This window comes from Salvelinus fontinalis, chromosome 4 (genome assembly GCF_029448725.1).
Source record: "Salvelinus fontinalis isolate EN_2023a chromosome 4, ASM2944872v1, whole genome shotgun sequence".
Taxonomy (NCBI): domain Eukaryota; kingdom Metazoa; phylum Chordata; class Actinopteri; order Salmoniformes; family Salmonidae; genus Salvelinus; species Salvelinus fontinalis.
The window spans coordinates 22,872,530-22,900,213 of record NC_074668.1 but is presented as its reverse complement, the minus strand read 5'-3'; the positions used below and the strand labels follow the sequence as shown (position 1 = coordinate 22,900,213).

At 44.2% G+C, this 27,684-nt stretch overlaps 2 protein-coding genes across 2 annotated transcripts in view; both read right to left on the bottom strand.

Annotated features, from left to right (window-relative positions):
- Nucleotides 1-95: 95 nt before the first annotated feature.
- On the bottom strand, nt 96-14,385 carry LOC129853381 (ras-related protein Rab-35-like). Its single transcript, XM_055919354.1, has 6 exons — nt 14,066-14,385; nt 10,274-10,324; nt 10,011-10,134; nt 3,065-3,189; nt 2,458-2,582; nt 96-2,223 (listed from the first exon to the last, which is right to left on the bottom strand). The coding sequence occupies exons 1-6, from the start codon at nt 14,115-14,117 to the stop codon at nt 2,095-2,097; spliced, it is 606 nt and encodes a 201-aa protein (XP_055775329.1). The 5' UTR covers nt 14,118-14,385; the 3' UTR covers nt 96-2,094.
- Nucleotides 14,386-14,785: 400 nt separating this feature from the next.
- Nucleotides 14,786-27,684, bottom strand: part of LOC129853378 (eIF-2-alpha kinase activator GCN1-like) — a 38,229-nt gene continuing 25,330 nt past the window's right edge. The window contains exons 40-57 of the mRNA XM_055919350.1: nt 27,292-27,627; nt 27,055-27,197; nt 26,780-26,897; nt 26,464-26,679; nt 26,074-26,238; nt 25,722-25,883; nt 24,887-24,979; nt 24,577-24,720; nt 24,132-24,401; nt 23,823-23,936; nt 20,463-20,693; nt 20,016-20,209; nt 19,710-19,824; nt 16,946-17,042; nt 16,318-16,466; nt 16,080-16,190; nt 15,653-15,874; nt 14,786-15,489 (exon numbers count right to left, since the gene is read on the bottom strand). Coding sequence (XP_055775325.1) covers nt 15,364-15,489; nt 15,653-15,874; nt 16,080-16,190; nt 16,318-16,466; nt 16,946-17,042; nt 19,710-19,824; nt 20,016-20,209; nt 20,463-20,693; nt 23,823-23,936; nt 24,132-24,401; nt 24,577-24,720; nt 24,887-24,979; nt 25,722-25,883; nt 26,074-26,238; nt 26,464-26,679; nt 26,780-26,897; nt 27,055-27,197; nt 27,292-27,627 — 3,006 coding nt within the window. The 3' untranslated portion in view covers nt 14,786-15,363. The remainder of the gene's footprint in view (nt 15,490-15,652; nt 15,875-16,079; nt 16,191-16,317; nt 16,467-16,945; nt 17,043-19,709; nt 19,825-20,015; nt 20,210-20,462; nt 20,694-23,822; nt 23,937-24,131; nt 24,402-24,576; nt 24,721-24,886; nt 24,980-25,721; nt 25,884-26,073; nt 26,239-26,463; nt 26,680-26,779; nt 26,898-27,054; nt 27,198-27,291; nt 27,628-27,684) is intronic.

Below are 27,684 nucleotides of genomic sequence, written 5' to 3'. Positions count from 1 at the left end.
CACAATTCCTACATAGTTTTATTAACTAAAAGCAAGAAGACAGAAGCACAACAAGAATCAAGAACAAGCTTCAAATAATTGACAAAAGAGATCAGTCATTGTGTCAAATATTTATTATTTTAAAACATTTATTGATTAAATTCATGAAGGGAACTGAATAGTACATCTCTTTCTCCAGTGTACAGCAAACCACAGCTGATACGTGTGTTTCAACCATAGCACACGAGGCATGTCAATACATGCACAATTGTGTGTGCGAATGTGTGTATGTTCTGTATATTGAATATAAACACACAACTATATTTATATACACATAATGAATAGAAATCATACAGTCTGGAATTTGATTCCATTTCTCCACTGCTTGGCTTGCATCACCCAGAGCTCAGGTTGTGGCACTGTCATGTTCCCCACCTCAATGGTTGTCTGGTTAGGGTCACGGAGATTTCCCAAACCCACATCATGGCCACCTCAGCCTACACCAGTTACCCTCAGGCAGAGGGAGAGGTATTCAGGGCCCCGATGTGTGTAGGAAAGTACTACGGTCAAGATTCTCATTGCTCCATCACTAATGTCCCCCATAGCAGACCCTCAGGGAGGAACCAGTCTCTCACTGCCAGCCTGCCACACACTCACAGTCAAGCAGAACACTGGATAGTAAGAATTCAGTTAAACAGGTAACCAGATAGTCACAAGTCCAAGATAAAAACATGACGAAACCACCAGGCATACACGTGTTAACAGTTCAGAACATTTTGCAAGCTCCTTGATAGCTTATGAATACTAAAATGCATGTCAGATACCTTATACATACCCCTTCAAACAGTGTTAAGTGCTGAACACACACACAAGGCTAACCAGTCAGCTATGGATCAGGATCACTGCACCGACTACAATAAACCTCCCATTTCTTGTCAACACATCCTCCTGGCACAAACCAAATGCACCCTGCACTGATAGATGTTATAATTAAAATGCACCACAAGTGGCGGAAGCTAAGTGGGTTGAATCCATAGCTGTGAGAGGTGCTGATATGAGGTGTTTGGTGCATGGGAGTAGAGGCCAGAGGCTGGAGTGTGGTTAGAGAGTGGCTCCTGGGCTCTCTCCCTGAGGGCTACCTGGGCCCCTACAGACCCTAACCCCAAATTACTACACCCAGTGGGCCTCTATGGCAACAGTCCAATAAGGGACACAGAGTTTCTAACTATTTCATTCACAACATATTGGCAGTATCATTGTTTTAAAAAAGTGGAAGATTTTTTTTTCTTTTAAAAGCGAACTTAGTGCACAATAAGACTGCAGTGAGTGGTGATGGCAGAGCATTGCGTCCCATGGGAGTGGTTCACTGCTCTGAAAATCTCTCTAGAAACCGGTCGTTGGCTAGAGATTAAGGGGAAGAGGAGAAAAAGCTTGGCAAAAAAAAGAGAACCAAAGATAAGATAGAAGTCACCAGTTCTGTCCATTGGATTAGTTGCTAAAGGTTGCCTATCAATCATCATCCTCATGATATTTTCCCATCAAGTCCAAAAACAAACTAGAAGTTCATAATGGGTTGGGATGAGCCATACAGGTGTCTGAAAAGTCAAAATGAAAAATGGACAAAGGTTGTGAACCCCTTCCCCAGTAGAGATGTTTTACTTAGTCCCCCAATCCAACAACAGACCCTACCCCTCACCCCCAAAAAACTAAGAAAATCATCCAAAAAAAGTGAGTCCTCCACTTCAGGTGCAGAGTTTCACTTGACTCAATGTCCCGTGTGAAGTGGAATGAGAAGGACAAAATAGATACCGATGTAAGAATATATGCATATAGAAATCTGAGCATTATGGCCATCACGTGTCTGCTTGCAGATCCTTCAAGAAAGGAGGATCACTGTTAAATAGTGCTCATCTGCTGGATTCCAAATAAAACTTCTGACTTCAAATAAAATCTGTACATTTATTTTTTTTCTTCATGATTTTTGTCCAAAGGGGACTTTTTTCCCATTGTATATTTATTAAATGTATCTCGTCTTAACTTAGATGCTTGGAGTCCCATCCCGTGTGTGTTCTCTGGAGCAGACGCTGCTAGACTTTGTGAGTGGGTTTGAGTTCGCTAGCAGCACTTTTTCTTTCGTTTACTGTTCTTGGTGAGTTTGACCACGTCATTCTGTTGCTGCTGCTGCTGCTTGGCCTGCACCTCCTTCTTGGCTCTCAGCACCAGCTCTGTGATGCAGTTAAACATCTATGGGGAAAACACAAAACAACATGGTGAACGCCATCAACTACAGTTAAACATCTGTGGGGAAATCACAAAACACAACATGGTAAACAATCAACTACATTGTTTTGGATGAGAGATTGTTTTATATTTTCCTCCAATGAAGCAACAACAACCTTACCTTCACGCCTGTGTTCCATGAACAATTCTACCCACTCAACTTGACTAATATTACAGGGTCCCTGGCCAATGACTTACCTCTTCCACATTGATGTTCTCTTTTGCACTCGTCTCAAAGAGGTTGATGCTCATCTGTTCTGCAAACTTCTGTGCGTCAGTCGTCTCCACCACCTTTGAGTTGGGATCATCGTTCTTGTTTCCCACTAAGGGAGAATAGGAATAAAGACGTTTTTAGCGTTCTGCTCAACTGCATGTAGGATCCATTCAAATCTGTTGCATTTTTTCCAGATTCCTCAGTTTCGTTTTCCCCGGTTTCAGATTATTTTACGTTTTTCACTCTCAAAATTACACTTTTTAATAAATAAACAAAATTGGATGTTCTGTGTTCATGTCGATGCAATAAGTGATAGACAAATGTGTGCACCGCACACAGACAGGGGCATTCCTATTCTGTTGCTTCATTATTTTCATGTCTTATGAGAAACTTGTTCAAATCAATAAATGTTCTAATTAGTTAAAAGCATTCAATAAAAGTTCAATTTTTTTATATTGTTGAATTCCATTTTAATGTCTGGATTCCGCGATTCTGTCCGCAGCAAGGATTTCATACGGCCCTAAGCAAGGGTCCCTGCTGCAAAAACACTGCACTGAGTAAAGGTATTTGAAACAGGTGGACTGGACTCACCTAATATTCGACACACGTCATCACAGTTCTGGTTGATTTCATGTAGCCATCGTTTCACATTGACAAAGGATTCGGCACTTGTGACATCATATACCACTATGACCCCATGTGTTCCTCTGTAGTATCTGGAGACAGAGAAAGAGAGAGCAGTCAGCATGTTGACCATAAGTCCAATAGGGGGAGCCCAACTTAGAGAACAGAGTCACACTATTACACAAACACACATTGGCGATTTCAATCAATCCCAACTAATGTTAACAAAGCAAAGAGTATGATTGAAGACAAATGAGCCCAGGACTGCCCATGCTCACATTAAGTCGCAATGCTTCTTTATGATCCAATAGACTTAGACCTTTTCCAATAAATGGCACAATATAAACAATTTATTTCCTTTTGTCATTCCTATAACAGCCAAACTTAACTGAAAGCGTATAACATATACATTGACTCCACATGCTGCTCAGAGTTCAATAATCCATATTAATTATAGTGTTCCTGAAAGGATGAGAGCAAGAAGGAGTGTCTGAGGCAGGGTGGGGCAACGGTCAGCAGGAAGCCAGGGATAATGCTCACCACAGTTTTCCTTTGAAGACGAAAGAGTCCAGTGGACTATGACAAAGACTGATGTACAGGTAATTGCCAAAATAAAAGGAAACACTTGAGTAAATGAGGGATAAAGTATATTGAAAGCAGGTACTTCCACACAGGTGTGGTTCCTGAGTCCAGTCATCATGAAGTGCTTTGAGAGACTAGACAAGGATCACATCACCTCCACCTCACCTGCCACCCTAGACCTACTTCACTTTGCTTACCGCACCAATAGATCCACAGACAATGCAATCGCCACCACACTGCACACTGTCCTGTCCCATCTGGACAAGAGGCATACCTATGTAAGAATGCTGTTCATCGACTATAGCTCAGCATTCAACACCATAGTACAAGCTCGAGGCCCTGGGTCTGAACACTACCCTGTGCAATTGAGTCCTGGACTTCCTGACGGGTTGCCCCCAGGTGGTGAAGGTAGGAAACAACACCTTTTCGCTGATCCTCAACACTGGGGTCCCACAAGGGTGCATGCTCAGCCCCCTCTGTCATTCCCTGTTCACCCATGACTAGCTGGACAAGCACGCCTCCAACTCAATCATCAAGTTTGCAAACGACACAACAGTAGTAGGCTTGATTACCAACAACAATGAGGCAGCCTACAGGGAGGAGGCGAGGGCCCTGGGAGTGTGGTGCCAGGAAAATAACCTCTCACCCAACGTCCACAAAACTAAGGAGATGATCGTGGACTTCAGGAAACAGCAGAGGGGACCGCAGTGGAGAAGGTGGAAAGGTTAAAATTCCTTGGCGTACACATCACTGACGATCTGAAATGGTTCATCAACATAGACAGTCGGGTGAAGAAGGCGCTTCAACCTCAGGAGTCTAAAGAAATTTGGCTTAACACCTAAAACCCTCACAAACGTTTACCTTTATTAAACTAGGCAAGTCGGTTAAGAACAAATTCTTATTTTCAATGACGGCCTAGGAACAGTGGGTTAACTGCCTGTTCAGGGGCAGAACGACAGATTTGTACCTTGTCAGCTCGGGGATTTGAACTTGCAACCTTTCGGTTACTAGTCCAACGCTCTAACCACTAGGCTACCCTGCCGCCCCAAGATGCACAATTGAGAGCATCCTGTCGGGCTGTATCACCGCCTGGTACTGCAACTGCATAGCCCACAACCGCAAAGCTCTCCAGAGGGTGGTGCGGTCTGCCCAACGCATTACCGGGGGCAAACTTCCAGCCCTCCTGGACACCTACAGCACCTCTGATGTCACAGGAAGGCCAAAAAGATCATCAAGGACATCAACCACCCGAGCCACTGCCTGTTCACCCCGCTATCATCCAGAAGGCAAGGTCAGTACAGGTGCATCAAAGCCGGGACCGAGAGACTGACAAACAGCTTCTATCTCAAGGCCATCAGACTACTAAACAGCCATCACTAGCACATCAGAGGAGGCAGTCTATAGACATAGATTAGGGATCACTATCCCCTTTAATAATGTCCTGTAGCTAGCAATTCTCATCCCATACGTATAAACTGCACTCCACACTATTCTACGGTATCTTAGTCACTTTAAAATTGTGTTTACATATTGCATCACCCATTTCATATGTACAGTTGAAGTCGGTTAGGACATCTACTTGGTGCATGACAAGTCATTTCTCCAACAATTTTTTACAGACAGATTATTTCACTTAGTCACAATTCTAGTGGGTCAGAAGTTTACATACACTATGTTGACTGTGCCTTTAAACAGCTTGGAAAATTCCATGTCATGGCTTTAGAAGCTTCTGATTGACTCAAATGATGTCAATTAGCCTATTGGAGGTGTACCTGTAAGGCCTACCTTCAAACTCAGTGCCTCTTTGCTTGACATCATGGGAAAATCAAAAGAAGTCAGCCAAGACCTCAGATTTTTTTTTGTAGACCTCCACAAGTCTGGTTCATCTTTGGGAGCAATTTCCAAACGCCTGAAGGTACCACGTTCATGTGTACAAACAATAGTACGCAAGTATAAACACCATGGGACCACGCAGCCATCATACCGCTCAGGAAGGAGACGCGTTCTATAAATGAACGTACTTTGGCACGAAAAGTGCAAATCAATCCCAGAACAGAAGCAAAGGACCTTGTGAAGATGCTGGAGGAAACGGGTACAAAAGTTTCTATATCCATAGTAAAACGAGTCCTATATCGACATAACCTGAAAGGCCGCTCAGCAAGGAAGAAGCCACTGCTCCAAAACCGACATAAAAAAACAGACTATGGTTTGCAACTGCACATGGGGACAAAGATAATACTTTTTGGAGAAATGTCCTCTGGTCTGATGAAACAAAAATAGAACTGTTTGGCCATAATGACCATCGTTATGTTTGGAGCAAAAAGGGTGAGGCTTGCAAGCCGAAGAACACCATCCCAACCATGAAGCAAGGGGGTGGCAGCATCATGTTGTGGGGGTGCTTTGCTGCAGGAGGGGCTGGTGCACTTCACAAAATAGATGGCATCATGAGGTAGGAAAATGATGTGGATATATTGAAGCAACATCTCAAGACATCAGTCAGGAAGTTAAAGCTTGGTCGCAAATGGGTCTTCCAAATGGACAATGACCCCAAGCATACTTCCAAAGTTGTGGTAAAATGGCTTAAGGACAACAAAGTATTGGAGTGGCCATCACAAAGCCCTGACCTCAATCCCATAAAACATTTGTGGGCAGAACTGAAAAAGCGTGTGCGTGCAAGTAGGCCTACAAACGTGACTCGGTTACACCAGCTCTGTCAGGAGGAATGGGCCAAAATTCACCCAACTTATCGTGGAAAGCTTGTGGAAACGTTTGACCCAAGGTAAACAATTTTAAAGGCAATCCTACCAAATACTAATTGAGTGTATGTAAACTTCTGACCCACTGGGAATGTGATGAAATAAATAAAAACTGAAATAAATCATTCTCTCTACTATTATTCTGACATTTCACATTCAGAAAATAAAGTGGGGATCCTAACTGACCTAAGACATGGAATTTTTATTAGGATTAAATGTCAGGAATTGTGAAAAACAGAGTTTAAATGTATTTGGCTAAGGTGTATGTAAACTTCTGACTTCCAACTGTATATATATATATATATATATATATATATATATATATATATATATATATATATATACACTGCTCAAAAAAATAAAGGGAACACTTAAACAACACAATGTAACTTCAAGTCAATCACACTTCTGTGAAATCAAACTGTCCACCTAGGAAGCAACACTGATTGACAATACATTTCACATGCTGTTGTGCAAATGGAATAGACAAAAGGTGGAAATTATAGGCAATTAGCAAGACACCCCCAAAAAAGGAGTGATTCTGCAGGTGGTGACCACAGACCACTTCTCAGTTCCTATGCTTCCTGGCTGATGTTTTGGTCACTTTTGAATGCTGGTGGTGCTCTCACTCTAGTGGTAGCATGAGACGGAGTCTACAACCCACACAAGTGGCTCAGGTAGTGCAGTTCATCCAGGATGGCACATCAATGCGAGCTGTGGCAAAAAGGTTTGCTGTGTCTGTCAGCGTAGTGTCCAGAGCATGGAGGCGCTACCAGGAGACAGGCCAGTACATCAGGAGACACGGAGGAGGCCGTAGGAGGGCAACAACCCAGCAGCAGGACCGCTACCTCCGCCTTTGTGCAAGGAGGTGCACTGCCAGCGCCCTGCAAAATGACCTCCAGCAGGCCACAAATGTGCATGTGTCAGCATATGGTCTCACAAGGGGTCTGAGGATCTCATCTCGGCATTTTTTTGAGCAGTGTATATGTAACGGATGTGAAATGGCTAGCTAGTTAGCGGGTACGCGCTAGTAGCATTTCAATCAGTTACGTCACTTGCTCTGAGACTTAAGTAGTGTTTCCCCTTGCTCTGCAAGGGCCGCGGCTTTTGTGGAGCGATGGGTAACGACGCTTCATGGGTGACTGTTGATGTGTGCAGAGGGTCCCTGGTTCCCGCCCGTGTCGGGGCGAGGGGACGACGTAAAGTTACTACTGTTACATATATTCTTAATCCATTCCTTACTTAGATTTACGTGCATTTTGGGTATATGTTGTGAAACTGTGAGATATTACTGCACTGTCAGAACTAGAAGCACAAGCATTTCGCTCCACCCGCAATAACATCTGCTAAACACGTGTATGTGACCAATAAAATGTAATTTGATTTGAGTTAATTAAGCAATTAACATCCCATCATGCTTAGAGTCATGTAAAAATTCCCAGTTGCCCATTATTTTGGCTACCATGGCTAAAAGGTATCTCAGCGACTTTGAAAGAGGGGTCTCAAAGGAGCACAGGGGGTTTAAAGTGTGTGTGTGTGTGTGTGTGTGTGTGTGTCGACTCACTCACCAGATCTCAACCCAATTGAACACGGGATGGGAGATGCTGTAGTGGTGCCTGAGACAGCGTCTTTCACCACCATAACAAAACACCAGATTAAGCAATTTCTCGTGGGAGAATGGTGTCACATCCCTCCAATAGATTTCCGGACATTTAAAATCTATGCCAAGACGCAATGAAGATGTTCTGGCGGGTCGTGGTGGCCCAGCGTCCTATTAAGACACTTTATGCTGGGGTTTCCTTTATTTTGGCAGTTACCTGTATATAGGCTATACAGAGCTGGAAGTAGGGGACAGCCACAGTATTCATGAACAACATTTTTTTGTCTGAATAAGTTTGACTAGGACCCAAAATGTGGGTGCATCCCCAATCTCACTGCACCATACACACAAAAAGCACAATAGGCCTTTCAAAGGGGCGGGTGGGGTGGTGTGGTGTGTGTGTTTGTGTGAGATATTGTAATGGCCTGTCACACACAGCCCAGGAGTAATGGGGCAGTCAGCGGGGGTGTTCTGCACAGATGAATGGAGAACCACAAACACACAGTGGGCGCTGGAGCCAGACTCCAGTCCCTCCTCACACACACATGCTGCTGTCCACAAAGACACACAGACAAACATATGGCAGCTACTGGACTGTGACTGACAGAAGGACATATGGCAAAATACACCCTGGGTGGGCTGACCATTTACCTTACAGAGGTGGGGTTTCCCACTCCAGCACGCAGGGCTCTGTGAGCCATCTCTATCCTGAAATTCACATAGACCTAATGAGGCACCATGCCACTCTACTTGTCCACAATTAACAATCAGCGAAATCAACCCAGCAGTTGCACTCACCACCTCCCTCCTCACACAGCTAGGTTCCCTCAGCTCAGTAGAAAACACACACTGAATCCATGCTGTAGACTTGTAGAGGTTTTCCCATAGGAAAACCAGCAGCTCTGTTTCTGAGGAGAAATTGACATATTTCCCAGGGGGCTTGGGAAACATGCACAGGTTCAAATGCCTCTCTTTCTCAACACCTTTGAGTGGTTCCTGTTACTCACTGTCGTTATTGTAAATTGAGTGAATGGCCAAAGCAGCAATGTTTTTACTATCTCCACTCTGTCATAGTCGCAGGTCATCAAAGCCAAACAGTGTCAAAGTATTGTACCGTCCGTCAAAGTCCAAAAGGAGTGAATGTTTTTTTATATGCTGTCCTATCCATGACAAACTGAGAGCAGTGCGAGTCAGACGGTTGTTAGATAATTCTCACTAGCACACAGACCTTTACCCTACCCTCCTGGGTGACGGCATTCTTGATCAGGAATACTAACTGCTCATTACTACACATATTTCTCACGACAGAGAGGAGAAAGGCTGGGCACACTCTCTCAGCCACTCCAGCTTAGGAAGCACTCGCTTGAGAGAAAATACCTGCCATAGTAAAAAATAAACAAAAAACATTATGAATTCAGAGAGAAATGTCTTCCAATTCGGTCATTGTTAGTTATTAGTGCCACAATTTTAAAAAGGCAATGACCATATTCCACTTGGCAAAAAAAAGAAATGATCTGATAGACAGAGCAATACCTGCATCCCAAGAAACCCAGGCTCTACACAAGTAATTATCTGTCAAACATGGAGCCGAAATACACAACGGACAGAAAATGAGAAACATGTGGACAATGGAGGCAAGCACAAGAAAATTTAAAAAAAGGAAGAAAATAAATTGCATTGGCACTAATTCTGCAATAGAAATAAAAACAAGGGGAAACAACGCAAATCCATGGGGATGACACCCAAGTGAGAGAGCCACTGAGCTCCAACCTTTACCGTCCTATAATTCTGTGACTAAAATCCGCCTGTTACTAAAATGTGTAATTAAGGTCTGTGGGAAATTCCAAAAAGAGCATGGAAATGATTCTAGTCTTTGAGAAGTACTTGCTCAAACTATCATAAAAGTTGGCCTCGTAAAAAAATACTGCAGCTCTGTTATTTTGTGTGTGTGTTAGTCATCCCTGCCTGGACTCACGTGGAGGTGATGGTGCGGAAGCGCTCCTGTCCTGCCGTATCCCAGATCTGCAGCTTCACCTTCTCCCCATTGATCTCCACTGTCCGGATCTTGAAGTCCACTCCAATCGTGGTGATGTAGCTACCTGCAAACAACAACAACACAAGTTATGAGACCCAGTGTCTGATTTTGCAAGGCAAATACTCACTGTACGTAGTGTGGGTTGGACAGTTGTTCATATACAACAGAACAAACAACTTATAACCTGATAGATTTACTCTTACCTGAAAATGTGTTGTCTGCAAACCGCAGGAGGAGACTGCTCTTCCCCACTCCTGAAATGAAGAGGAAAATGACAGGTTGAGAGTCAGATTAAAAAGGCTTACAACTCAGTAGACTTGATATCTTACCACCCTTTAATTATGACATTTAGGCTACACAGAGGTTTTCATGAGTAAGCTAATTTGAAGGAAGATGTAGATTTATCTGACTTCGAGTTATGTTTTGTAAACATATGCTTGCCACCAAAGAGTCATCAGATTTCCATAGCTCTATTTTTCTCTGACCAAGAAAGAGCCAGGAGGAATAACAGAGGACCATAACCACCTAAAACTAGGCTGGTGTGTTCCTGACCTCTGTGGTACAGGTACACTATATATACACAAAAGTATGTGGACATCCCTTCATATTAGTGACTTTTTCAGCTATTTCAGCCACACCCGTTGCTGACAGGTGTATAAAATCAAGCACACTGCCATGCAATCTCCATAGACAAACATTTACAGTAGAATGGCTTTACTGAAGCGCTCAGCTACTTTCAAAGTGGCACCGTCATAGGATGCCACCTCCCCAACAAGTCAGTTCATCAAATTTCTGCCCCGCTAGAGCTGCCCTGGTCAACCGTGAATGCATATAACCGTAAACGTCTAGGAGCAACAATAGCTCAGCCGCGAAGTGGTAGGCCACACAAGCTCACAGAACGGGACCGACGAGCGCTAAAGCACGTAGCAAATATTTTTTTAAATATTGTCTGTCCTCATTGTGCAACACTCACTACGAGTTCCAAACTGCCTCTGGAAGCAACGTCAGCACAATAAGTGCTCGTCGGGAGCTTCATGAAATGGATTTCCATGGCTGAGCAGCCGCACACAAGCCTAAGGTCACTATGCGCAATACCAAGCATCGGCTGGAGTGGTGTAAAGCTCCCCGCCATTGGACTCTGGAAACGCGTTCTCTGGAGTGATGATTCACGCTTCAACATCTGGCAGCCGACGGAAGAATCTGGGTTTGGTGGATGACAGGAGAACGCTACCCGCCTGAGTGCCAACTGTAAAGTTTGGTGGAGGAGGAATATTCGCGTGGGGCTGTTTTTCATGGTTTGGGTTAGGCCCCTTAGTTCCAGTGAAGGGAAATCTTAACGCTACAGCATACAATGACATACTAGACAATTCTGTGCTTCCAACTTTGTGGCAACAGTTTGGGGAAGGCCCTTTCCTGTTTCAGCATGACAATGCCTACGTGCACAAAGCGAGGTCCATACAGAAATAGTTTGACGAGATCGGTGTGGAAGAACTTGACTGGCCTGGTCAGAGCCCTGACCTCAACGCCATCAAACACCTTTGGGATGAATTGAAAGCTGACGGCGAGCCAGGCCTAATCACCCAACATCAGTGCCCGACCTCACTAATGCTCGAGGATGAATGGAAGTAAGTCCCTGCAGCAATGTTCCAACATCTAGTGGAAAGCCTTCCCAGAAGAGTGGAGGCTGTTACAGCAGCAAAGGTGGGACCAACTCCATATTAATGCCATGATTTCTGAATGAGATCTTTAACAAGAAGGTGTCCACATACTTTTGGTCATGTAGTGTATATTAGCACAGTCAGTCAGCCAGGCCTTGACAACATGCACTCAGACAAATACATGCCATCTAGTCCATGTATAAAAGACAGTGACAGCCGAACTCTGCATAACCTGTAGTAGGTTTAAGATCACAATAATATAGAGGTGATGGTTTGCAACAAATTATGCTGGTACAGTTAATAACATCCCGTGTTGCAAATTACTTTGTACTTTGTGAACCAATCAGTAATAAGATAACACTTTCAGCGAATTCCCCAAGAGGCACAGACAGGCGGCTAGCCAACTGTCAGATGAGGAGTTGGCCAAAATGTCAGAGCTGAACTGTGAGTCCAGGCAGAGGTACTAACAGCTCAGATCAGTTGCTAGCTAAATGTAATGTGATCATGCCTAGCTGCGGTTGATTGGTCCTGAGTTAAAAGCCCATCAGAAAACAAATCCCTCTGATCATTCACTGAGTCTTGTTGTTCACTTTCACCAGACAGCATTACTTGCAGCTACAAGAAACAGATAGTGTTCTTTCTGTGGGTAACAATACTTACTTCTGTCGGCCACTAACAACCACATCACCATATCATTGCTACCTTTTAATCAGGCTCTGTCATAAGCCAGGAAAATCCATCTTTGTTTTGAATGATGGACTGGACAGTCCAGTAGTCAGTCTTGTTAACAGTGAATGATATCAATGACTGGGTGAGTCGAGGGTAAACCTGTAGAATCTCTGGTACCTGGCAGGTCCATTACCCATCTCTGGTCTTACTGGTAAAACAGCCCTCAGTGATACCTGGAGGACTATTATCGGTCTGTGAGGGAGTACCTAGCTGTCATATAGGAACATGTGGTCAAGATATAGTCCCTGAATGTGTCTAGGATGATAAACAAAAGCACAAGTTACAAAATACAGTATGTCATTCAAAATCATCAATACTGTATTTAAACTAGTTAACAAACGTGAGGCACAGTAGCCTGGGTGACAGTTGGTTTCTGCTTTGTTGTCATGCAAAACTTGACCTCTGTCAGTCCAAATAATAGTTTTCCTTGACCAATTAACTGCAGAGGGACCCTTGATCTGAGCTCCTAAACCCTATATGTGTCAGATCGATCTCAGCAACAATTGCATGTGTAAGTGTGACAGGGGAGGGGACAGGGTTTACATTTTCTCTGAATCTCATAACAGCGGTGCTAATACTGGTACCAGACTGCAGCTGAGGGGACACAGGCCCCTGTGTGTCTGTGGTACTAAGGGGACTGCTTTCTTTCCCACTATTGTGATCAGCTAGCTGACAGGGTAGTGCCAGGACCGGGAGTGTCAATGGATCTTTCCTAACAAAGGGATTGTGAAGTTGTCAAATGTGAATTTATGTTTTCACCTGAATGCAACAGTCTTTAAAAGAAATATGAGTAGGAGGTAGAAAAAACAGCACATGATGTGGTAGTATTGTTCTTAGCTAATATACATCATATACACTGGACTTCTGGCATTTAGTTGGATCTTTATAGTATGAATGTTTAATTACTGCCTCATTTGTCTACTAGGCCCTAACCAGGGAGCATCTAGAAATCATTCAAGCCAAGGTTATTGTAAACAACTCTGCACTTCACATTTTAATATGCAATTACAAACATAACTACTACTGAAAATATATATCTTTTTTTTTTTACTACCACACTGACAAGCCACCTAGCTAGTTGACACAGCAGGATAACGGTTGGTTAATAACTTCAATGGAGCCGCTAGCTACTGGGATAAAATAAAAACACTAGCCAGTAAGTATTTAACGTTAGCTGACTAGCGAACTGTAGTGTAACTATAACTAGTAATCTAATAGCACTTTGCTAGCTTTACGAAGTAATGTAACCATTTAGTTACAATGTACACACTTGGAACACCATAATACTTGGGTAGTCAAGTATCCCGCTAAATAACATTCTTAGAATGGTTGGAATTCGTCCCAGTATAGACGCTAATACCCTATCGTGCAGCGAGCGATATCCGGCCTGATCGGCTGACATGTCCAGCCTGCGATACACAACCTCCGCCCTAGTCACCGCTCTTTCCCATTGCTCGAAAATATTGGATGTGGACTTTTAAAACGAAGACGTCAATTTAAAACTGAGTCCAAAATCACGTTATGAACCTCGACCTACATTTCTGCGACTCGTCGTGTAAAAACCTGGAAAGGCCCATTTCCCGTCACACATCCCCGGTATTCGCTTACCACTGTCACCGATGATGAGCAGCTTGAAGAGGTAATCGTAGTCCCTGGCCATGCCGGTAGTTGGTGGGTCACCCCGCCTTTTGCTGTTACTTTGGTCTTCCTCTCGAACTGCTGTCTGTACCCTTGGCTTGTAATTCACCAACCCTACCCCCGATATGAATAAGTGATTACTCCCGATGCCCAATTGCTAGCCCCCGAGCCGGCGGCCTTTTTATCGGGTATTCGCGGTGTCAGCAATCCTCTCCCTCTGATGCAAATAGCCGGAAACTCCGCTTCCTTCTCTGGTAGTTACTGCACAGTGTTGTGCACCCAACCCTACGCGAACCATGCTCACTGCGCAGACGCACGACAAAGTGGGCCCACTAATCAAGGTGGGCCCATTGATTCTAGACTCCATGCAAGGAGCTGTTGAAAGTTTGCACCTTTCCATTTGTTCGTAAATAATTATACACCTTTGACCTAGACAGACTGCATTCGGAGCAACACAATTGCTAAAACGCACCACATCCAGTCTCATGTGTATCCAAGTCATAGGCAGCAGTTTTTTACTCATTTAACTAAGGGATACTTCTCTGAATTTACAGAGGACATATGACTTACTAGCTACATTTCCAATTTGTGTAACTTGTGTTGTATACTTGTGAATGCAATTAGATAAAGATAATGAGTGACGTTCACAAGGTGGCAAAAAGTCTGATTTAATTCAGACAGTCAAAACCATTATCAAATCAAGGTCTTTATTTGATTTATTTTTACAACCGTATAATTGTTTAGAATATCAACTTTATCATAAAGATAACAGGTTGCGTTCCCCACACACACAAAGCAGAGGGATAAAACCCAGAGGATAAGCAATGGGAGAAATGTAATTGCTGCTTTGTTATACTAGTATCAGTGATGCTCGAAATAAATTCAATAAAATAAGAGGGACATTGAACACACATTTAAAATGTCAAAGGAATTGGCACAAATTACTTAATTTATGCAGGGAGCTCACTCAGGAAATTTAACTGCACTTAGTGAGATGAAACAAATGTTCTAAATATATGTTTAGAGCCACTAAAACATCAAAAAATGTAATAATTGTCCAAAGGAGGGGATTATGAAGGAAAGTGAGTAAATTCATACTTTTCCTTGGTCCATGGATAACATGGAGTTAATGGGGATGTATGTGTGTGTGAGGGTTCTCTTCATAGATGTAAGACTTAACAGCAGAGTTTTTCTTGATTGCTGTGGAGGTCTTTTCTGAGTACATGAGCAATAGTATGGATTTGTCAAGCTGTGTTCAGTCCTGCCCATCACGTGAGGATGGTGTCGTCAATCTCTTCGTTAGAGTCTGGAAGGCTGGAGATCTTCCTCAGGGAGCGGCGGTGACAGTCAGACAGCAGGTCATTACTTGCGGAGTCAAGGATGGCACTAACGCTCTGAAAGACAAACATAACATTACAGAGTGAGAGATTTGCATATTATTGGATAAGTACACCAGATGCACAATGCACAGCTTAAATCCATCAGCCCAAGTATTGTCCTCTTTATAATGAGTATTGAGACTGTGTGGATGTTTATTTGTATGTGTGTGTCACTGACCTGCATGGTCTGCTCTCCCTGGCGCAGTCGGAGCAGGCTGACAATGGTGTGTTCGCTCTGGGCTCTGACGCTGGTGTTCTTGTCCTTGGTGTTGTCCAGCAGGCTCTTCACCAGAGGCTTGATGAGGGCGGGCTCCAGAGAGGGCGTGGCATGGTCCTTAAACACCCACCACAGCACCCGCTCTGACACCAGCCTGATGTCACTGGACTGGTTCTGGAGACACTGCAGGGGAAATGACAGGAGAGAGGTTACTGACAAATCCTCAGAGGAGCACTGTCATAGTGTTCTTATTTCTTACAGATAATGTCCATATCACATGCACCCCAAATATTGAACAATATACCCACTTTCAGTGCTCATTTGCTAAAACATTATTTTTGTAAATGGGAAAAAAAGTGACATTAAACAAAGTACCCCCCTGCCTCACCTTGACAAACTGTGTGATAATGCGCTGTGATAAGCCACTTGCTCCCTCGGTTCTGAGATGATGTCTCATCAGGTAGCCCATGGCTCTGATCCCACTGGTGGCTATGGGGATCTTCAGGAGACGGCAAGACAGGGCACAGTGTTTAGTCAGAGAGGGTAAAGACAGGGGAAGAGAGTGCTTGGAAAGCAAATCCTTCCATGGTCTGGTTGAACAGAATGAGTAAACTAAAGGGATCTACCCTGTCTGCAGTGGCATTGGCAAGGATGGCCTCCATCACAGTTGAACTGTACTCCTCCACACACAGCTGCTCAGGAGCAGACTTGACTGCGATGGCCAGGGCCATACTGCGACCATGACGCACCATCCAGTCCACGCCTGATATGTCAGCTAGGAGAAGAGAGGGCACTGTTTTAGTACAAACAATGTCTTTCCTTACTACTTTACCATTTTGATAGAGTGAGGTAGCCCTTTACACTCGTACCCATATATGGGTTCAAAATGGCAGATTTTACCATTAATAAGCGCCTAAATTGAAACGCAGTGGCTGTAGAGTAACATGCTATAAATTAGGCTTGGGCGATATACCATTTATACCGGGGGTATTTTGAAATACCAACAGTATAATTTTCAATACAGTAAAATGTTTAAAAAATATATATATATTATTTTTGGGGGGCTGCGGGGGTGCAACTATAAGAAATCTTAGACGAGTCAAATAAATTATATCCAGCTCAGGGCTCCAGCATTTGGTTTGCTAAATTGCTAGCCAAGTGACTAGCTTTTTGGTTACAACAGAGACATTCCCTCCTGAAACCCTGGGTAGTGGGTAGTATGGGGGAGATTATGGTGTGACAGTAAATTCCTACCCAGGACATGATGAAGCAACACACTTCTCAGCTCCTCTTCAGACAGGAAGGCACACAGCTCTCCTACACACCCTGCTGAGGACATGCGTGTAGCATCCTACACACACCAACACACACACACACACACACACACACACACACACACACACACACACACACACACACACACACACACACACACACACACACACACACACACACACACAGTTAGACCGACATGAGTCTACTTGGCACCTGGTTTCTAAAATTCTAATAGTTCGCCTAATTTCAGTTTGTGACAAAACAAGCAAAAACACTGAAATATATATTCCATAACCAAAAATATTGTATTTTCAGCAGTTTGTACAAAACTGAAAGTAAAAGAAGCAAAAATGAAACTTGAGAACGGGAAGAATAAAAAGTGCACATAGAACAGATCTACCGCTTCTTAGACTTGCTTTCAATGAGAATGACAGATCTATAACACACATTTCGATGTGAATTTGGTCAGGTCGCCCAAAAAGTTACATATTGCAGCTTTAAGGCTTTCGTACTCACATGCTGACAAGGAGGCCCAAAACCACTTTCATAAAGCCACATCCTGCCTAGACTGACGGAAGTCATGTCTGATCAGAGCCCAAATGTAACATTACATTCTAAAAGATTCTGTCACTGAAACTTGGATCTGAATGTGTCCTTATGAGAGGTTCAGTATTGCAAGTAAAATATATATTTAGCTAGCACGATAAAACTGATATTGTTTTGCACTCAATTCTAACAATTACCACTAACGGAGACAAGGGGGCGATCAGTAGTCTGCCTTTAAAAAATCTGTTGCATTCATACCTGCTGTAGTCAGTGTATCTGCACGAAGACATACCGGACATGGAAGAGGAAGTGAGACACCCCATTCGCTGCTTTTGTTTGGTTCAATGAAAGTCAAGGAACTACAGTAAGCTTCAAAAGTATAGGGCCAGTGACACTGTTGTTGTTTTGGCTCTGTATGCCAGCACTTTGGATTTTAAATGATACATTGACTATTAAGTTAATGTGCAGACTGCCAGCTTTAACTTCAAGGTATTTTCATCCATATCGGATGAACCGTTTAGAAATTACACCACTTTTTGTACATAGTCCCCCATTATAGGGGACCAAAAGTATTGGGACAAATTCACTTATACGTTTATTCAAGTAGTCAAAAGTTTAGTATTTGGTGCCATATTCCTAGCAGGCAATTATTACATCAAGTTTGTGACTCTACAAACTTGTTGGATGCATTTGCTGTTTGTTTTGGTTGTGTTTCATATTTTGTGCCCAATAGAAATGGTAAATAATGTAGTGTGTCATTTTGGAGTTACTTTTATTATAAATAAAAATAATTTTTCGAAACACTTCTGCATTAGTGCGGATGTTACCATGATGATGGATAGTCCTGAATGTATTGTGAATAATGATGAGTGAGAAAGTTAAAGGCATAAATATCATCCACCCGCCCCAAAAAATGCTAATCTCCCATTATTGCATGTCTTTGAGGGTATGATATTTGTGCGTATAACTTTCTCTATTCATGATTCAGTCAGGACTATCCGTAATAATGGCAGTATCCGCATTAACGTAGAAGTGTTTAGAAACATATTAGATTCTTATTTACAATAAAAGTGACTCCAAAATGGCACAATACATTATTTACCATTCATTTCTATTGGGCACAAAATAATCTGAAACACAACCAAAACAGCAAATGCAGCAAACAAGTTTGTAGAGTCACAAGCTTGATGTAATCATTGCGTGTTAGGAAAATGGGACCAAATAATAAAAAGTGTTGACTATAATACACAACGTAATTTGTCCCAATACTTTTAATCACCTTAAATGGGCGGGGACTATGTACAAAAACCGATATGGATGAAAATACCCTAAAATTAAAGCCAACAGTCTACACATTAACCAACGTGCTAGAATACAATGCCAAAACAAAACATTTGTCACTGTCTGAATACTTTGAGCTCACTAACACGGAACCCAAATCGGCTGCGCGCGTGAGCCATCGTGCATACATTTATTTTGTCCCCCCACACCAAACGCGATCATGACACGCAGGTTAAAATATCAAAACAAATTCTGACCCAATTACATTAATTTGGAAACAGATCGAAAAGCATTAAACATTTATGGCAATTTAGCTAGCTAGCTAATTTGTCCTATTTAGCTAGCTGGCTGTTGCTAGCTAATTTGTCCTGGAATATAAACATTAAGTTGTTATTTTACCTTTTACAAGGTCCTCTACTCCGACAATTAATCCACACATAAAACGGTCAACCGAATCATTTCTAGTTATCTCTCCTCCTTCTAGGCTTTTTCTTCTCTTGACTTTATATTGCGATTGGGAACTTTCATAAATTAGCTGCATTACCGCCACTGACCTCATTCGTCTTTCAGTCACCCATGTGGGTATAACCAATGAGGAGACGGGGGTGGCACGTGGGTACCTGCTTCTATAAACCAATGAGGAGATTGGAGAGGCAGGACTTGCTGTGCGATCTGCGTCACAAATAGAACTGACTTCTATTTTATCCCTTGGCAATTCGTTGGCGTGCGCAATGATTGAATAACAGATTTCAAAATGTATTTTGCAACGCCCGCGAGTGATGTAGTCAGCCTGTAAGTAGACAAGACCCAGCTGCTATTGCATTGGTGCCTATGGGAGAACCACCCCGTTAAGTAGACCAGAACTGACAACGGCCTGAGTGAACCCTCTTCATTTATCCACCATTTTTGTACATACCTCATCATGTCCCAGCATGCTCAGCAATGTCGTGGTAATGCTTTTCCTGATGGCTGGGTCAACCTTTGACCCCGCTCCCTGGATGACAAATCGTAAGGCTTGTAGCATGGTCTCCCTGAAATATGGGAGCAGAACACTAGGATCACAATTTTGATTGATTGAATCTAATCAAGCAAAAATAATTTCTTAAATGAGGGGAATCCTATATGGAACTGATCACTACTCTTGATATTGTGTTTCTCAGTAAGAACCCCTGAGGATTGCTAAATTCCAGAAACATTCCCATAATTTAATGATTTTGCATACCTCACTCCGGAGTCCTCAGCGTTGTTGATGGCGGAGAGCTGCTCGGTAAATAGAGGGTCCACCTTGCTGTGGATAGAGACCAGCTGACCCAGGGCCTCAGCGGCCCTCAGTCTAACCGCCCGGCTGGAGTCCTGCAGAGCCTTTAGGAAGGTGGTCTGGAGCTGGGGCAGGAAGGGCTTCAGGGCTATGCCTACCTGGAGACAGGGGCAGAGCAACAGGGTCAGCACCATAGCCAGACACCAACCATCGTTCCAGCAGGGAGGAAACTACAGGATTTTGTTTAGTAGGTACAAAATGGGAAAACGTTTAGAAATGGAAGAGCGATTTATTTTCTATTTTTTATTATTTAATTTATTAACCCCATTTCCCCCAAAAAATGTCCCCTCCCATTTTGTGCTTACCGAACACAGCCTTTAACATCAGACTGAATCATCAGCAGACACTGACCTTGGCCAGCAGCAGGGTGAGTGTCTCTAGTAGAGAGGTCTTCACGCTCCAGGCAAAGCGGTCTCCCAGGATACGGATGAGCGGTCCAGTAATGTTGACCACAGACGGTCGGAGAGCATCGGGGGATGTCAGCTTGATGACTCTTCCCAGTGCCTTAGCCGCCTCCTCTTTCTGCTCAGGACTGCCTGTCAACACTCCCTCCCTCAGGACTGGCAGGATGCAGGTCACACCCTGGGGAAGAGGGAGAGGAGAAGAAGAAGAGGGGGAAAGAGGAAGAGGGAGGACACAGGGTATATTAACATTAGTCAGCCTGAGTTGGAGTAACTTGTAGATGTGACTGTATTGGTGTTTTTCTATCTCGACTTACCCCCACACCAGGATGTGTGTCACCAGTGTTTTGTGTTTTATATTAATATCAACGGTCATCAAAATTGTTAAAAGGTTTTAAAAACAATTATAATAAATTTGACAGTTGGAAAATGGATGAAGATATTCCAAACGTTTTGAATTGTATAATCCCTCATATATTGACTGAATTATAGCACATAAAACATTTTACTGGCACAGACAAATAATGGACCTCAGGTCATCAATTTTTGTCAAATCTTAAAATGCACTCATATATACACACACATTTTCTTATTGTATCAGTCCTCTTATATATTTTGTGTTAAGATCAAGAAAATTATTGTCGAGACAATGCATTAAATCCCCGACGAAGCTTTCTGATAGATTCAACAAAAAGACAATGTATTCCATTGAGCCCATTTCAGCCATTACCAGAGTGTGTTTGACAGGTCATTATAAACGTTTTCGCTGTCATAACATTAACGGTAAAAAAACAAAAAACGACAGGCACAAGAGTATGAAAGAGTCGTAGGAGGAAAATTAAAGCAATCAATCCAGCGAGATTTAAGTGACAAGTGGACCTTTCCCCCCTCAAACACAGGAAATAGATTGCTGAAAGACAGATCCTCAGGTGGGCGGTGCATGCATGTTGCTAATGTAAGCTCTAGTGTTAAGGCGTCAGCTTGCTTCAGTTCAGCTGATAACTAGGGAAGTCGGCTAGGTGAACCGAAGCAGTGCGCTTGCATACTCCTTTAAAAAGACCTTCGCTTGAAAAACAAGAAAAAAGCATCAATAAATAGTATGGTTTGTACATTTTGAGACGCAGTATCCAGTAAACGTCCTCAAAATAGTCAGAATTACATCTCACTAAGATGTTTGGTGCAGTATTTCTCAATGAAATAATGTGCATGAAAACGAGTCTCCTCTCCTTGAATGACAACAAAGACTTAACTGAAGAATCCCTACTGTTGACCAATCACGACGAAAGGGCGTAGACTTTGGCTATCGACTTGGGCTTGCCTCTAGGAAAAATAAGTGTGCGCCAAAACAGCCAAAAACACCCCCACTGAAGCACAAAAACTTAAAATTGTTGCCATAACATACAGTGCATTCAAAAGTCAAGACCCCTCGACTTTTTCCAAATGTTGTTAAATTGGAGCCTTATTCTAAAATTGATTAAATAGCTCACTGGTCACCATAGCAGCACCCACCCGTAGCACGCGCTCCAGCAGGTATATCTCACTGGTCACCCCCAATATCACTGCACCTGTACATAGCCCATCTGTAAATAGCCCGTCCAACTACCTCATCCACCACTTACTGTACTTATTTATCTTGCTGCTTTGCACCCCAGTATCTCTACTTGCACATTCATCTTCTGCACATCAATCACTCCAGTGTTTAATTGGTATATTGTAATTACTTCACCACCATGGCCTATTTATTGCCACTGTATGTTTGTTTATTCCATGTGTAACTCTGTGTTGTTGTATGTGTCAAACTGCTGTGCTTTATCTTGGCCAGGTCGCAGTTGTAAATGAGAACTTCTCAAACTAGCCTACCTGGTTAAATAAAGGAAATACTTTTTTATTTAAAGGGAGGTCTGTCAAAGTGACCATTGGGTTCTTGGTCACCTCCCTGACCAAGGCCATTCTCCCCCGATTGCTCAGTTAGGCCGGGGGGACAGCTCTAGGAAGAGTCTTGGTGGTTCAAAACTTCTCCCATTTAAGAATGATGGCCACTGTGTTCTTGGGGTCCTTCAATGCTGCAGAAATGTTTTGGTACCCTTCCCCAGAAAGGTGCCTCGACACAATCCTGTCTCAGAGCTCTACGGACAATTCCTTAGACCTCATGGCTTGTTTTTTTCTCTGACATGCACTGTCAACTGTGGGTCCTTATATAGACAGGTGTGTGCCTTTCCAAATCACATGCAATCAATTGAATTTACCACAGGTGGACTCCAATCAAGTTGTAGAAACATCTAAAGGATGATCAATGGGAACAGGATGCACCTGAGCTCAATTTCGAGTCTCATAGCTAAGTGTCTGAACACTTAGGTAAATTGGGTATTTGTTTCTTTGGAAAAAAAATGTTTATCCCCTTTTCTCCCCAATTTTCGTGGTATCCAATCGCTAGTAATTACTATCTTGTCTCATCGCTACAACTCCCGTACGTGGTCGGGAGAGACGAAGGTCGAAAGCCATGCGTCCTCCGAAGCACAACCCAACCAAGCCGCACTGCTTCTTAACACAGCGCGCCTCCAACCCGGAAGCCAGCCGCACCAATGTGTCGGAGGAAACACCGTGCACCCGGCCCCCTTGGTTAGCGCGCACTGCGCCCGGCCCGCCACAGGAGTCGCTGGAGCGCGATGAGACAAGGATATCCCTACCGGCCAAACCCTCCCTAACCTGGACGACGCTAGGCCAATTGTGCGTCGCTCCACGGACCTCCCGGTCGCGGCCCGGCTGCGACAGAGCCTGGGCGCGAACCCAGAGACTCTGGTGGCGCAGCTAGCACTGCAATGCAGTGCCCTAGACCACTGCGCCACCCGGGAGGCCCTGTTTCTTTTTTAAATACATGTGCATACATTTCTAAAAACCTTCTTTAAACTTTGTCATTATGGGGTATTGTGTGTAGATTGATGAGGAAAATAAATAATTTAATCAATTTTAGAATAAGGCTCTAACAAGTTTCGGCTGGGAAGCATGTGGACTCCTTTAGTGAGTTTCCATTAGGAGTGTGATACTAAAGACTCCAACAACCAATGTATCATTCAAGAATGTTGCTTTGTGAGGTGTTAAAGTTCACAGTTAGCCAGTGTTATGTAAATGCCAGCTGAAAAGTACCCAGGGGGCTTGGCTCCAAGTTAAAGTAGGTCCGCCAGAGCCATGGCCCAGTGAGACATGCGTGCCGGCCCGTGTAGATGGAAACAGAAAAGTCTGAGCCTTCTGGGTAAACCACTGGGCTAAATCCTCAGTGGAAATGTGCCATGTGTCTAGAGGTGAGACTTACCTTCTTGGGCAGACAGAACCCAGGCAGATGCTGACCCTTGACCTCTGCTGCCACTGACCGGATGTCTCTGTGCAGGTCATCAATCAGAGCCAGCTGGCTGCCAGCGTCCAGTTTCTACAAAAACAAAGAGTTTAACATTACTTCACATAGATGCATACTATGTCAGTTAACCAAAGGTCACTAGGTTATCTATAAAATCAATGCTGCATAAAGCTCCAACACACATGAATACCACATACTGTACGACGTCAGTAAACCCTTACAAACTCATTCCCAGTGCCTGTAATGCTCTTGGTGCCAACTGCTAACCTTGGTGATGGAGTTGATGGCATCCCAGCTCTGCACCAGGACCTCCGGGTTGGAGTCGTTGAGCAGGCGGATGAGGCCTGACAGCAGGTTGCGGGTGTGGGTGCTGTAGTCCAGGCGGGTGCGGGAGAAGTATCCGTTCAGGATGGTGGCGGCGGCCTGTCTGAGACCAGCGTCAGGTGATCTGGTGGCCTCCAGCAGGTCCTCGATGATGATACGCTGACCCACCTCATCCTCCACAGACAGGATCACTGCCTGGCAGCTGGCCAGCTCCTAGAGGAGGGGTGGGGTGTGGACAGGGGTTATATGAGCCTGGGAACAGAGCCATCATCTAGTGACCACAACAGCCCACTAAGAACCACTGTAATATTATCCCATGACTAATAGTAGTGCCTGTGCACTTGGAACTGCTTTACAACCATATTGTAATCATGAATGCCGTTGTTACCTGCTGTCCCTCCTCTGTTCCCAGCTTGTCTTTCAGAGAGGAGTAGAGGGCGGGCAGGATGACCCCCAGGTGGCGTGTCAGAGCGTCTCCAGCCACGGCAGATAGGAAGGCCAGCACACGCGTGTTCACTGGAGGAGCAGTTAGCTGTCACGGAAGAGGAGAGGATAACATTCATACACAGAACTACACTCATACTATAAAAAAAGACTTAAAATAACTTTGAGCGTCAGGAAAAGTGTTATATAAATCCAATAAATTATCATTGAGATGAACCATTGTTAGTAGAGTGTATAATGTTTGGACAGCTCACCTTGGGCACCAGGTAGGGCAGCACAGAGCGACTCTTTACTGCCATCACCTGTTTCAGACCGTCCAGAGCAAACTCCGCAGTCTCCTCATCATCCTGCACATAGAGAAACATTAACCTCACTCTATATTCTGTTCCACGGTGGATCCTCTCTGCCCTCTCCAGAATTTCTTAAGGAGGGACATGAGAGTGAGTATTACCGAACACAATGTGTGGATACCAGGCCCACAGTGTCCGGTTTGGAGCGTAAAGTCACAAGCTCTGCTGGTCGGCTACTGCGTAGCAATGTAGCAGTGACAAAAGCTCTGGTCTGCCCTAGAAAGCCTATGTAAATTACGATCGCCAGAACGGGCATTTTTTTTTTGTCGGCTGTTTAGAGCTCTAAAATGTGTTTATTATGATCAAGTTCGATCCACACAGTGATTTATTTTAAAGTTAGCTACAAATCAGGAAATTGTATTAAATAGGGATCAATTTGGACAACAACATTTGTCGTTACACAGGACCACGTGCTGACACAGACCAATCACGTGCCAGCAGGCTACGAGGAGTCTCCCGGCTGACTCCAACAGGATGAAAGCTACTACATCGACCATGATACTTTGCTAGTTACGGCCACTTTCACCATGATCCTTAGTGATTTTTTGTTGCCATTCAAGCCCCATTCAGCAATAAGGCACGCTTCAAATTCAAATAATTCATGCGCCATCGGGAGTTTTCCATAGGAATACGTGTTTGACGTCAGCGCTATCACTATCTACTGGATTTAATGGCTATGGTGGATACAGAGGGTTGTTCAGAGGTGAAGAGGGTTAATGTTGATGTATGTGTCTCTCACCAGCTGTTTGAGCAGGGCAGGCAGGATGTCATCCAGGGCCTGGTGACCGATGGTGGCGTGGAGTTGCTCAAAGGTTTTGGCTGCAGCCTCTCGAACCTCCTCCAAGGGGTCACACAGAGCCTTCCTCACCGTGGGGACCAGGGACTCAGAGAATATCAGCACCTGGAAAAACACACAATCAACTTACTGCTCTACCATGGCATCACATCACATACCCCAGCTATGTCTAAGACATTTAAAGTTTTCCTTGAACAATTGATACTCATCTCAAGGTTAAATAAATGCCAAGTTAAATAAAGCATGAATTAAAAGATGAAGAAAAAAGTGGCCAGGTATGTATTGAGGTACTGACCGCATCCCTGCTGGTGGACTTCATGATCTCACTGAGGCCGATGCACACACCCTGCCTCTCATCACTCTTGTCTGAACGCAGACCCTCCTCCAGGATAGGAATGATCTCTGGCAGGATCTTCTCTCCCAGCTTACGAACCAGGTCTCCAAGTGTCCTCGCAGCGATCTACAACCACAGAGAGAAGCCACATTCAGTAACCCAGGGATCAGAAGCAGGAGAGAACACAGAATGCAAATACACTCAAATTCAGGACACTGAATTGTCTAACAATGTGCAATTAATGAACAGGACCACAGAGAGACAAAGGGGATGTGATAAAGTGCAAAAGCTGTGAGAAAGCAAGAAGGAAACAGCTCCATAGACTGTAGACTTAATGAGCAGTAGCGTTACCGTTCTCTTGTCAGGACAGTCGGAGGCCAGGAAGCCCAGCAGCAGGGTGAAGAGGGTGGGCAGGATCTCCCGGAGGGTGCGGGGAGTGTTGGACACCACGATCTTCCACACGTGGAGGGAGGCCTGTCGCACCACCAGCTGGGTGTCTGAACGGCCCATGTAGAGGCCAGACAGGACTCGGTTACGCCTCTCTCCACCCAGGGCTCCGATGATTGCCTGGGGGAGAGGGGGAAGATGGCTCAGCACCAACACCACATACAAACCACTTTATGATCAACCATCTATACAGTACAATCATGCATATTTGTCAGAATACCTTGTTGGACTGCGCTGTGCCAAAGTTGTCGTCCTCTGAGGCGGTCTCTGTGGTCATCTTCCCTGTGACTCCAGAGATGTGGAACAGTAGGTCTCCCAGTAGCTGCACAGAGCTAAACCTGTGAACCAGAGACAACATGGAGGCTCACTTACATTACTATCACTGCCAGGTAAAACATACTGACATAAAATGTATAGTTTGTGTGTGTGATATATAATATATATATATATATATATATATATATATATATATATATATATATATATATGCCTGACCTAATCCTCCAGAGGTCGTCAAACAGGCCCTGTTCCAGTTCAGGCAGCAGCAGGGCGATGGCCGTCTCAGCGTACATGCTGATGATGCGCTGGCCGGCACGCAGGGCAGTGTCTCTCACATACTCGTTCTCATCTGCCAGAGCCTGTAATACCAAGGAGAGAGGGAGACTGGTGAGAGGTGTTCACAAACAGAGAGAGAGAATGGAGAGATGGTAGTGATTGTTGAGTGCTCCCTACCTTGAGGATGCAGGGGATGATGGGGCCAACATAGGGGGTGAACCTGTCCCCGAAGGTGAGGGGCAGGTAGATAAACATCATGATGTAACCATCGCGGACGTGGGACGCGATGTCCACCTTGCTGGCCGTCTGCACCACGTCTGGCATCAGCTTGTCCAGCTTCTCCACGCCCAGCCCAGCCATCACTTCAGCCAGACCTTGGGCAGCTCCAGAGCGGTCCACAGAGCTCTGCTCAGAAGCCAGGGTCTCCATGAGCCAGGGCATCAGGTCATCAAAGCAAGACTCACCCATGCCCTTCACCATGGCACCCAGGGCCTTGGCTGACACTGTACGCACCTGAGAGGAGGACAGAGAGAGAGAGTTAACATCAGTTAACCAAACCACTTAACAGGG

Coding starts and splice junctions, on each gene's coding strand:
- LOC129853381 (XM_055919354.1), bottom strand. CDS start 14,117: ATGGCCAGGGACTACGATTACCTCTTCAAGCTGCTCATCATCGGTGAC. Junction 10,325..14,065: donor GCTCATCATCGGTGACAGTG/GTAAGCGAATAC, acceptor TCTTCATTTCAG/GAGTGGGGAAGAGCAGTCTC. Junction 10,135..10,273: donor TGCAGACAACACATTTTCAG/GTAAGAGTAAAT, acceptor TGTTGTTTGCAG/GTAGCTACATCACCACGATT.